Source organism: Vigna unguiculata, chromosome 3, assembly GCF_004118075.2.
Source record: "Vigna unguiculata cultivar IT97K-499-35 chromosome 3, ASM411807v1, whole genome shotgun sequence".
NCBI lineage: Eukaryota > Viridiplantae > Streptophyta > Magnoliopsida > Fabales > Fabaceae > Vigna > Vigna unguiculata.
The window spans coordinates 46,104,781-46,117,944 of NC_040281.1; the positions used below are offsets into that span (position 1 = coordinate 46,104,781).

General features: G+C 24.3%; 1 protein-coding gene across 1 annotated transcript; it reads left to right on the top strand.

Moving 5' to 3' along the window:
* The first annotated feature begins 10,470 nt into the window (after window positions 1-10,470).
* Window positions 10,471-12,367, top strand: LOC114175927 (cyclin-D3-2-like). Its single transcript, XM_028060779.1, has 4 exons — window positions 10,471-11,165; window positions 11,266-11,467; window positions 11,600-11,730; window positions 11,844-12,367. The coding sequence occupies exons 1-4, from the start codon at window positions 10,668-10,670 to the stop codon at window positions 12,126-12,128; spliced, it is 1,116 nt and encodes a 371-aa protein (XP_027916580.1). The 5' UTR covers window positions 10,471-10,667; the 3' UTR covers window positions 12,129-12,367.
* Window positions 12,368-13,164: the final 797 nt, after the last annotated feature.

The following is a 13,164-nucleotide window of genomic DNA, read 5'->3' on the forward strand; positions in this document are numbered from 1 at the left end:
TCAATATTTTATACATCATATTTCATAACCCTTTTTTCATTGTACTTATTTATTTTTTTCAATGTGTTATATATCAAAGAAATAAAAAAGACATACTACAAGAAAATCTTCAATCAACAACCAATTTAAGGGACAACAAATTGTTAGTCATTGTAATAACCAATCTAAATACAAATTTATAAAATAAAATTTATTGATTACTAAAATAGTCATTATTATAGATACAAAATTATAATTGATTTCTATATTAGTCTCTAGAATTTAGTTACCAAGATTCTGAGTATAAAAATAATTAGGTTAAATTGAGTGTCAATTTAAGGAGAGACAATATTGTTTAATTTTTTATAAAAATTGGAACCAAATTGAAACTAAAAACAAATATAGGGACCAAATTGAATCATTTTAACACGTGGCACAACCGTGAAGTGTCACGTGTAAAAAATTAAAAAATTATAAAAACTTATTAAAAAAAACAGAAATTGACATGAGACATTTACTTTAACATTGTCTGGTCAACCTAATGGTAAAGACCAAATTGAATCATTTTTAACGAAATGATGAGCAAATTGAGACAGAAAAAAACACGAGGACCAAATTAACATTACTTGACAAATAGAAGAATCAAATGAGTAATTTAATCAAATAATTAGTTTATAAATTGGTCACTAAACATTAGTTGTCAAGGTTTTGACTACCAAAGGAATTAATCTTTAAAATAGTCTTTAATTAATTTAGTAATCAAATTAACAATCACTTATAATTTTTTATTTATAATAGTGACCATTTTAGTAACTAATAATTTTTTATTTTGTAAATTGGTATCTAAATTTATCATTATAATAATTATAACAAAGTTTTCCATTAAAATTAGTTATTATTTAAAAATTTTAATTTCTTGCAATCACACTTTAAAAAACATATTATAACTTGTAATAATATTTAATGATAATTCATTCATCTTTTTAGAAATGTTAAGAAAATTCAAATACATGAGGCAACACGACACCATTTTGTCTTGTCACCGTGAATATATTAATATTGATCATATTATGTTATATATATATATATATATATATATATATATATATATATATATATATATATATATATATATATATATATATATATATATCTATATATATATATATATATATATATATATATATATATAATATAAATATATCTATTTATAAAACAATCAAATAACTTATATTTATTTTTATATTTAATTAAATATGTTTTAACAGATATTTGAGTACTGATATAAATATGTAGAATATTTTTATATTGTATGTTTAAAGAGTTATCTCTAATTATAAAACAAATTAAGAAAAATTTCACTCTTATTTATTTATTTATAATTTAGAATGAGTTCATCTCTCGAAGATATTTCAACAATTAAATTTATGTTTCAAAATAAACTAATTGAAATGATTAATTAATAAAATAAATATTATATTATAAATATATTATAAATAGTAGGGACAATATAATTCTATCCCTAAATATTAAAATATTTATGAAATGAGGTGAAGATTTTATCTTTTAGATTTGTACTCATAATCTATGTTTTTAGATAGGGTCATTGCATTGGAGGCCTCTGCTCTTCCTAATTTTTATAAATTTACAAAAAAAAAATAGATATCTCCAAATATCTTTTTAAAATACGCTACTGATCTTAAGGTATGTTATGTAAGTCTACTAAGATAAATGGGAATCTAAATCTTTTAATAACATTTTATAAATACTTTTTTATAAGAGAAATATTTTTTTTAATCTATAATGAGTTTATCTCGTGAAGATATTTTAGACTTAATTTAATTGAATTAAATTTATGTTTTAAACTAAATTAATTTAAATGATAAATGATGTGAAGATCTTAACTTATTGTTTTTTTTAATATGATAGTCATACTTATCTGTACACGAGTTAATATAGGTTATTATAACTTGAAAAATGTTAACTTGTGTTTAAAGACACAGTTAAAAAATATTTAATGCGCATTGGTTACATTATTTTTACATTAAATATTGAAATAATTAATTTTATTTATTAAAATAATAGAAATACATGTAACAGATTATATAAAGACAAAAATACATTTTGAAAATTTTAAGCAATAACTCTATGATACAAAATAAATATTTTAGAATTTTTAAGGTCTTTATTAGAAAACAAGAAAAAAATATCTTTTTGAGATATTTTTAGTTTTATGTATTTATAATTATTGATTTCATATATTAAAATATTGTTTGTTTCTTTTAATACAAAAAATTTTGTTAAACTAAGAGAAATGTTGCAAAAGGTTATAGAAAAGTCAGAGAAAGAAAACTCAATGAAATCTCAAATTAATATTTTTATTTTATTTTATTTTTGTAAAATTTTTAGATATTTAATACTATCTTTTGTTGATTTTTATGTTAATTTAAATTTTTGTATGTTTAATTATATTTTAATTTTTAGCAATATTACAATATAGTTATTTAATTATTCAATTATTTTTTAATTTTGATTCATGAACATTAAATAAAATATTAAATCTAATTGTATATCACTTATGAATATTTTTGTTCTTTAAATAAAATCAAATTGTATTAATGATTATTAGATCATATTTCATTTAATATCACAATTAATTATGAATTTTTAAAAAGTAATGCGTATAAATTATCTTTAATTAGTACTCTTAGGATATAATGACATATATATTATTTTTATAATAATGTAGTAAAAATAACAAAATATATATTATTATTAAAATAATGGTATTAATAATAGATAATAATAATAATATAAATAAAAATAATAATAACAATAATTCACATCTTATTTTAACATAATTTGCACTAACTATATTTCATTTTAATTTTTCAATTTTGTTAACTAAATATTTTTTAATCTATTAAACTTATCACATCTCTCGATAACTTTTATAAGTATTTATCCAAAATTTCTTTGTTCTTTCACAATCTTTTTTATAATCCAAACAATTACACTTTTAGTTTTTTTTTTCTTCAAATCTACACAAACTCACTTTACCAAAATTTATCCTTGAAAACAAACGTTATAAACCTAGTAAGATAGACCATATTCTGAATCCTTTAATAATATTTTTATTGATATTTTTTGTAAACGTAAGAGAAATTATTATACTTTAAATCTAAAATGAGTTTATATCGTGAAGATATTTTATACTTAACTAAATTGAATTAAATCTATGTTTTAAAATAAATTAATTTAAATGATAAATTAATAAAAGAAATATTATATTAAATACTTGTTATGAATATCTATGATATAGACTTTGTTTTTCTAGAAGGAATGATATGAAAGAGAGGAAAAATGAGAGAAAGAGGTCGGAAGGAGTAGAAGATGAAGTTAATGTTGTTTTTTTGTAAAAGATTTAGAGATAATTTTAGAGTCAATTATGGAGTAAAATTTGTGACTAGATTGACTAATGTGACATATTTAAAAAAAACTTTTAATAGATAAAAAAGTTAGATTACCAAAATATCCCTATTATTATAGGTTATATAAAATTATATATAAATGATTTATAATTATTTTTATAAATTTTATTCAATGATTGAAATTTTAAAAATATATTTAAAAAAATTAATAAATATATTTTGTATAAGTAAATTTAATATGTAAGGTGGAAAATAAGTAAATATTACGAGGGTAACGTGGGAAAAAATAAATACGAAGAGGATAAACTAGTCATTTAGCATTCGTCGTCCTCCAATCTCACCAAGACTAAAGAGATGACATTTACTACGAATCCTATTAATCCTCCATCTTCATCCCTTTCCATCACCCCAAAAAGAACAAGGTAACCACCCTCTAATACTCATTTCTCTTGAATAGTGAATCCACATAAAAGAACGGAATCTAAGCAAACTAATATGTCAATTTATTATTAAAATTATGAAATGAGGTGAAAACCCTACATTCTTTTTAGATTTTATATTCATAACCTATACGAGTGAAGACAATGTTAATGTCCCTTTCACATAATGGCAAAGCTTCAAGGGTCTTTGCCCTTGCAAATTTTTAGACATATTATAAATAAATTTTTGACGTCTCTAATGTTATGCTCACTTAAAAGGATTTACTCTTGAGAGAGAATAGAGAGACATGATTTGAGGGTGAATTAGGTGTTCACTTATAGAAATTTGAAAGAGAGAACAAGGAAAGAACATGAGGATTCTCTTATTTTTGCATTTCTCCTCATGTGAAATGATTTAAAGAAGATTATCATTATGTTTTCGACTCATTTCTTCTTTTTTTGATTCACGTTAATAATTACATTTACAACAATAATTAATACACCAAATTTGTAAATTGTTTATAAAAAAGTTAAAGGAGTAAATATATTGTATTTTTATTATTATTTCATTCAAATATTTTTTCATTTATTCATTTAAATATTTTTTATAAAATAAATCTAACTTATCTAAATAAAATTTTAGATTTATTTCCACATCAAGGACAATTTGATAATCTTTTTTTTTGAATTAAAATTAATTTTTAATTTATTATATCAATTAAGTGACTCACAATCTTTTCAAAATTTTACATTTAATTTCAAACACTTTCACGTACAACTCCCTTAAAAAAACAATACAATCTTCACACTCTAATCCATTTAGATCCATCATCTTTGTATCCTTAAATCAATCTTCACAAATAAACACACCTTAGTGTTTTGTTTGTTTTCAGGAGCTCAACAAGCCTGAATTTACGTTGAAAGCTCAACAATCAATATAGACTTACACAAAAAGCAATGCAAATTGGTTTTGAAAACTTTATTCACATTGATGTGAAGATTTGCAAAGAAACGACTACATACATATATATATATATATATATATATATATATATATATATATATATATATTATTTTTTTTATAATAATATAATAAAGGAGAATGCTAATCAGTGTCCTTAAGACACTAGTTAAGGAATAATTAATACACATTAGATTTATCATTTTTACATTAAAAGATGGAAAAATTAATTTTACTAATTAAAATAATATAAATGCATATAACTTATTTCATAAAGACAAAAATATCCTTAAAATATGTAAACAATAAAAATAAGCATTCGGGAAACTCAATTAGATCTCAAATTCATACTTTATTTTTTATTCTTTAATTTTTAGATGTTTGATATTATTTTTGTTGGTTTTTTTTGTTAATTTTTTTTATGTTTAATTATATTTTAATTTTTAATAACATTAAAATATAGTTATTTTATTATTTAACTATTTTTTAAATTTTATCGATAAACATTAAATAAAATATTATAACAACTCTACGATACTTATGGGTGTTCTTGTCTTTAAATAAAATAAAACTATATTAATTGTGATTAGGTCAGATTTCATGTATTATCACAATTAATTATGAATTTTTGTACATTTCAATACCTATTTGTTATTCTTAACAGGTGCAACACTGATTAACAAAATTCTATAATAAAATTTAAATTATTATAAAAATATTAATATTGATGATAAAAATAATAATAACAATATTAAATAATAATAATAAAAATAAATTTACAATTACAATAATATAAATAATAAAATAATAATAATTCACATATCATTTTAACATAATTTACATTAATTATATTTTATTTTAATCATCTATTTTTCTCAACTAAAACATTGGTTTACTCTATCAAACTCACTGTCACTAAATTTCATAAATTTTTATCTTAAATCTCTTTATTTATTATCATTTTTTTTAATCCAAACGACAAAACTTTCACCATTTTCTTCAAATCTACTCCCATTCATTTTTCCATATCCATACTAAAAAATAAATACCCATAATATATTTTGAAGATACACCACTAATTACCGGTATAATACTTATAACTTATGTAGCAAGCCTAGTAAGATAGACTAGATTATAAATCCTTTAGTAATATTTTTATAATACTCATGTAAGATGATTTAAGAGTGATTTAAGGAAGATTACCATTATTTTATCAAATCATTTCCCATTTTCTTAATTCATGTTAATAACTACGTTTATAACAATAATTAATATCCAAATTTGTAAATTGTTTATAAAAAGAAAAATTGAATAAGTAAATATATTGTATTTTAATTAAATTATTATTATTTTTTATTTATTGATGTAAATATTTTTTATAAACTAAATCTAACTCATCTAAATATAATTTTATATTACTTTCAAGATCAAAGATAATTTGATATTTTTTTAAATTAAACTTAAGCCTTAATTATGTTTTGAATCCCTCATAAATTATTTGAAAACTTTCAATTGAGTGCCTAATTAACTTTTGTGGTCCAATAAGTTCTTACAATTTGAAAACTTTATAATTGAGTTCTTACGTGTGTTGGTGTGTTGTTAATTTTATGAAGTGAGAATTATGTTACACGGATAGTATTCATAAATGTCGTCACATAACATCTTGTTACAAGAGATTCTGATGACAATATATTTTTCAAATATGCACCGTAATTATCAAAAATTGTTTTTAAATTTAATTAAAATTATAAAATTAAAAAAATACAAAAATGTAAAACATATAACTCTAAAATTATGAAAACAAAATTATAAAATTAAAAATTAAAAAATTAAAGAACATAAATTACAAAAATGGCCAAATCACAAAATTATAAAATTATAAAAATATATAATTTCATAATAGCGAAATTATAAATTATACAAATGTAAAATTATATTATTATATAACTAGTTAACAAATTATAAAATTAAGAAGTTATGAAATTGTGAGATTATGAAAATACAAAATTATGAAATTATAAAATTATTCAATTGTAAATTTTTAAATTTTAAATTTAAATTTTATAATTTTATATTTGACAGTTTTTTATTTTTTATTTTATAGTTTTATAATTTAATAATTTAAGGAAATTTGTATTTTTTTAGTTTTTAATTTTAATTAAATTTAAAAATATTTGTTGTTAAATAACATCAATGTTTGGAAAGATCTTGGATCCTATTGCAGTATAATATTATATGGCGACATTTATGAGAAATGACCGTTAAAGATGACTCACATTACAAAGCTAACAACCATAATTAATTATAGAAACTCAATTGAATAGTTTTCAGATTTTAAGGACTATATAGATCATAAAAATTTATTAGGACTCATTTGAAAGTTTCTAAAGTTATAAAGGATTCAAAACATAATTAAGTATAAATTTAACTTTTAATTTATCATATCAATCAAATCACTTTCACTTGTACATCCTTTAAAAGAACAATATAAACTTCACATTCTAATCTACTCAGATCCATTATTTTCCTCCCTCCAAATCAATATTCACAAGTGAACACACCCTAATATTTTGTTTTTGATTGTTTTTGGAAACTCAACAAGTCTTAATTTGCGTTGAAAGCTCAACAATCAATACAAAATTACACAAAAAACAATGCAAATTGGTTTTGAAAACTTTTTTGCATTGATGTAGATTTACAAATAAACAGTGACATATATATTATTTTTATAATAATATAATAAAATATAAATTATTATAAAAATAATAATATTAATAATAAATAATGATAATAATAACAATAGAAAGAAATTAATAATTATAGTAATATAAATAATAAAATAATAATAACAACTCACATATATTTTAACATAGTGTACACTAATTATATTTTATTTTAATCATCTAACTTTGTCAAATAAAATATTGTTTTACTCTATTAAATTAATTATCACTAAATTCTATAAGTTTTCATCTCTAATCTTTTTATTTCTCATATTTTTTTCTTACTTAAATGATCAAACTTTCACCTCTTTTCTTCTAGATATAATACTATGTAACATGCCTAGTAAGATAGACTAGATTCCAAATTTTTTACTAATATTTTTTAAACATTAGAGAAATAATTATTTTTTAAAATTAGAATGAGTTGATATCACGAAGATATCTTAAACTTCATGAAATTGAATTAAATTTATGTTTTAATATAAATTAATTTAAATGATAAATTAATAAAATAAATATCATATTTAAATTTTATTACAAATAATAGGGATAACATATTTTTATCTCTAAATATTAAGATATTTAGGGATGCGAACTGATCTATCAATTGGTTATTAGATTATGGAATGAGGTGAAGATCTTATCATTTATCCATTTATTGATTGAACCAAAAACTTAATTAATTATTGTAAGTGAATTGTTTTAAGTATTTGTGTTTTTGATGCATAATCTTAATCTCTCTTATACTAATACATTTTAACGATATTTTTTTAAGGTGTGTCCGCTACTCCATCAACTCAAGTCAACCATAATAAACTAAGAAAATAATGCTACTTTATTTTTTTATTAACTTGCATTTGCTTGATTTTAGTTGATCAAAACTGAGTAAAGCAACATATAAAGTGTAAAATTTTAAAAATTTTAAAAATATTAATTATTAATTTATTCTTTTTACTTATTTCTCGCAAGTTATTTCAACCGTAACTGTGAGATCTAAATCACCATGGTTGATTAAGCCAAATTCTAATTACTAGATTAGCAAGTATATATGAAATATATTTTATTTCAATTTAGTTTGATTTCAACGAGTCAATAAAAAATTGAATGATATGATTATTAGATCTAACTTGATAATGTTCTATTATTAAAAAAGTTAATTAATTTATTCTTTTTATGCGTCCAGACGAACATGCAAAGGCACATAAAGTATAATAAAATTGTGTTATTCACCTTTTATTCTTTCATTTATTTATGTATGTGCAATATCACTAACAATTTTATTTAAATATGGTTAAAATATTTTTTTTCTTAATTTTCGTCAAGTTTTGTCAAATAAGTCATAATTTTGGTTTTGTATTCAAATAAGTCCTAATTTTCATCAATTTTATTTAATTGGATCATTTTTTGCTAACACCATTTAAATTAACAGCCATGAATAATGACTGTCACTTCACTTCGTGGTTTTTTAAATTTTTTATTATTTTTTTAATTTAATTTTTTTAGATGTCCACGTGTCAACCCATCAGTCACTTGTCAAAGTCAATCTTCTATATTCAATTTGGTCCTTATATTTCTTATTTTTGTTCAATTTAGTCCAAATTTTTGTTAAGATGAACCAATTTGAAACCAAATTTAATTTTTATATTAAAATTCACATTTTTTATTAAATATTTTTATATAATATATTAAAATTCACATCATTATAACTTTGATATAAAAATTAAATTTGGTCATAGGACAAAATTGGTCAATTTTAAACAAAATTGAGACTAAATTGAACAAAAATAACAAATATAGGGACCAAATTGAATATATAACATTGATTTTGACACGTGACACACTATTGGGTTGACACGTGGACATTTTAAAAAAAAATAAATAAAAAAACCACAAAGTGACACGTGACAATCATTGTTCATGGCCTTTAATGATTTAAATGATGTTAGCAAAAAATGACCAAATTGAACAAAATTGACGAAAATTGAGACCTACTTGAACACAAAACAAAGATGAGAACTTATTTGACTGACTTGACAAAAATTGGAACTAAAAGGGTATTTTAACCTTTAAATATTGGTTACTTTATTATAATTTGTAACATACAATTGTTTGGTTGTTTTCTAATTATAAAAACCAATAAAATTATTATTATTATTATAGTTATGAAAATAAATATAAATAATTTTTATAATTTCATTATAGATAGTTTTTATTTATTTTTGTAAATAAATCATTTATTATAAAAATTATTTTAGTTTAAAAGGATAATTAAATTTTTAAAAATTAAAAAAATATGAAAAACGACTAAATTAAAAAAAAGCCCACTTAAAAAGTAAAATTAGTAAAATAATTATTTTATTTAATAAAAGTGGTTATTTAAATAATAAATTTAGAAACAAAATACTTACACCAAAAAGAAAAATTTATGGATGATGTCTTTAAGATTTGAATATGAAATTATAATATTTTAATTTTTTATATATTAAAAATTTATCATAATAAAAATAATAAAATCATATTAAGTTTCTCAAAGTATATATATTAAGCATGCATAATATATATTTTTAATTTTTAAACGTAAATTAGATCAATAAACTTTGCTATTAATTCATTAAGCCAGAATTTCCACTCAATCAATAATGAAGCTGAATTTTCGTAACACTTTTTTTCAACTTATTCACATTGTAAGTTAATGTTTAGTAATAAAGCGTATTTATTGATAAGCAATAATAGATGTGAAGAAAAAAAGAAGGGATGAGATCCTGAGAAGAAAACACAGAATGTTGTTATATCCCATAATTCAAATTCAAAATACGACGTGATATATGTGTTGCCGTTACGCGCTGTTTTTCTGCGCGCGAAACAACAGGCTGTCTTGCTCGTCCTTCAATACAAATATTAAAATAACAACATATGTGGAAGAAAATATGAAGAATAAAAGAAGAAAAGAAAGGGAAAGAAAAGGACAAGCGTGAAGTGCTTCTCAGATAAAACCCTTTGTTTGATTACTGCATTCGTCTCTCTCTCTCTTTCTCTCATTATCTCATTGAACTCACCACAGTGAGAGAAACAAAGAAACAAACATAGCCACACTTCAAAATGCCTCTGCGCATCTTCTCTTACCAACAATGAAGAACTTGTTTCTTTGAACAGAATGGCTCTCGGAGACGATGCACAGCACCACTCTCCCTCGATCCTCGATGCCCTTCTCTGCGAAGAGCGTGAAACCTTTGAGGAAGATTTGGATGCGAACGGCGCTGAGTGTGAGATCAACGACGATGACCCATCTGGGAGAAAGTTGCAATCTTTGCCTTTGGCTTTACTTCAGAATGATCTGTTCTGGGAAGATGAAGAGCTTGTGTCTTTAATCTCGAAAGAGGGAGAGACCCATTCGTGTTCTCTTAGTGCCATTGCTGATGGGCCCTTAGAAGGGTCTCGTGTGGAGGCTGTGAACTGGATTTCAAAAGTCTGCGGACATTATGGGTTTTCTGCTTTGACCACTGTTCTTGCCGTCAACTACTTTGATCGCTTCATCCCATGCCTGAGGTTTCACAGGGACAAGCCGTGGATGACACAGCTCACTGCTGTTGCTTGTTTGTCCCTTGCTGCAAAAACGGAAGAGACCCATGTGCCGCTCCTTTTGGACCTTCAAGTATGTTTTTTGATCTAAGATGAACCCTAGGTGTTTGTTGATATGACTTATTGTTTTGTTTCTCATGCACTTGCCTTTCTTTGATTGGTGGGTGTTTTAGGTGGAGGAATCGAGGTTTGTGTTTGAGGCGAAGACTATTCAGAGAATGGAGCTGCTGGTGCTGTCAACTCTTAAATGGAGGATGCATCCTGTGACTCCAATTTCTTTCTTTGAACACATTGTCAGAAGGCTTGGTTTGAAGAGTCGCTTGCATTGGGAGTTTCTATGGCGTTGTGAGCGGGTTCTTCTCAATGTCACTGCGGGTATGTAGCAAAAATTTCTAGTATGGATTTAAATGTTAATTAATGAAACACTAGATATTCATGTTAAGCCAATTGGAGTCGTGCCATTATGATCGCTGACATCTGTATATGGAATTCAATGATTGTTGTCAGATTCAAGGGCTATGAGTTATCTTCCTTCTACATTGGCTGCTGCTACCATGATCCATGTTATTAAAGAGATTGAATCATTTAACGCTACAAAGTACATTGATCAGCTTCTTGGTTTACTAAAGATTAGCGAGGTCTGTCTCTTTAACTTAATTGATTCTCTATCTCTCGTGTTCTTGTTTATTGAATATGTGAATTTGTCATTGATCTGGTGAGTAATTGGAAAATGTTGGTGGCTATCTTACAGGAACAAGTGAACCAGTGCTACAAGCTCATGCAGAAAATATTAGGTCGCTATGAAGGCATTTACAGCCTTCACCAGAAACGCAAGCGTCTAACTGAACCAAGTAGCCCAGGTGGTATCCTTGATTCAACTTTCAGCTGTGATAGCTCAAATGATTCGTGGGCATTGTCATCATCAGTCTCACTTTCACTGGAGCCGCTGTTTAAGAGGAGAAGACCTCAGGACCAGCAAATGCGACTCCCTTCTGTTAGTCGCGTGTCAATTGATGTTCTTAATAGCCCTCGTTAATGATCTCAGTATTTACTTCCAATGTGGTAGCTTTCTTTGACATAAATCTGGCAGTCATGTTGTCCAAATGCAACTAAATTATGTTCTTAGTTATAGACATTTCTAGCCAAAATTTGAAAAATTAATGAGGCAGGGACTGAGATTTCCTCCACTTTATTGTTTGAGGTGGATAAGATATCTGATACTGAGTAGAAATACAAGTTACAAACTTGTAGTTCTACCTGTGAGTTCTATTTTCATTGCAGTTTTTAATCATCCTACTCATGATATTTGTCCCAAACACATTCAAGAGATTTCCTTTGCTTATTATCTGCCGGTCGGGCGATCTATCCTCTGTTTCTGCAGATTAAGAACTGCATATCGAGATTTCTAACTGTTAATCAAAGATGTGTGAAATGTCTTCAGTGATAGATTAGATTTATCAATGAATTTCTTGTACATACATGATCGAACCAACCCATTAAGAAATATGTTGCCCCACTAGGTCTAGGAGATGCTCGTGGATTCTTTTGCCAATGCATATCTTTCTGTTACTCTCCCAGAGGGGGGACAAGGTACTCTCACACGGATATGGAACCCCATCTTTCCGAAAACGTAGGTATTTACTTCTCTGGCCATCCGAATCTGTTTTGTATCTAATGCAAGTCTGGCAAAATATTTTGTCCTCAGATATTGGCATCTTTTTCTGTTCTACGGGTGAATTGAAGAACTCAACAGTAATTTTAGTCTCAAGATCTGGTGTATTGCTTAATTTCCTAACATTGAGTCGTAAAGCGGTAGAGTTATAATTGGCTTTGTTTAGCAACTCTAATTCCTTACCATTTTGGTGTCAACATTAATTCTAAATCCTGTTTCTAACAGTTTAGTTATCTCAGTTTTGCGTTGATAAACTCTGCATTTGATAATACTCGCGGAGAAACAGATTATAGGTGCGGAGAAACAGATTATAGGTTAAGTGTATGGATGTTGAACAGTCCTATTATAGTCATATCTCAAATATTACCGGATTGACAATAAATTTGAATGTTTGACTTTC

Coding starts and splice junctions, on each gene's coding strand:
- LOC114175927 (XM_028060779.1), top strand. CDS start 10,668: ATGGCTCTCGGAGACGATGCACAGCACCACTCTCCCTCGATCCTCGAT. Junction 11,468..11,599: donor TCTTCTCAATGTCACTGCGG/GTATGTAGCAAA, acceptor GATTGTTGTCAG/ATTCAAGGGCTATGAGTTAT. Junction 11,731..11,843: donor GTTTACTAAAGATTAGCGAG/GTCTGTCTCTTT, acceptor GCTATCTTACAG/GAACAAGTGAACCAGTGCTA.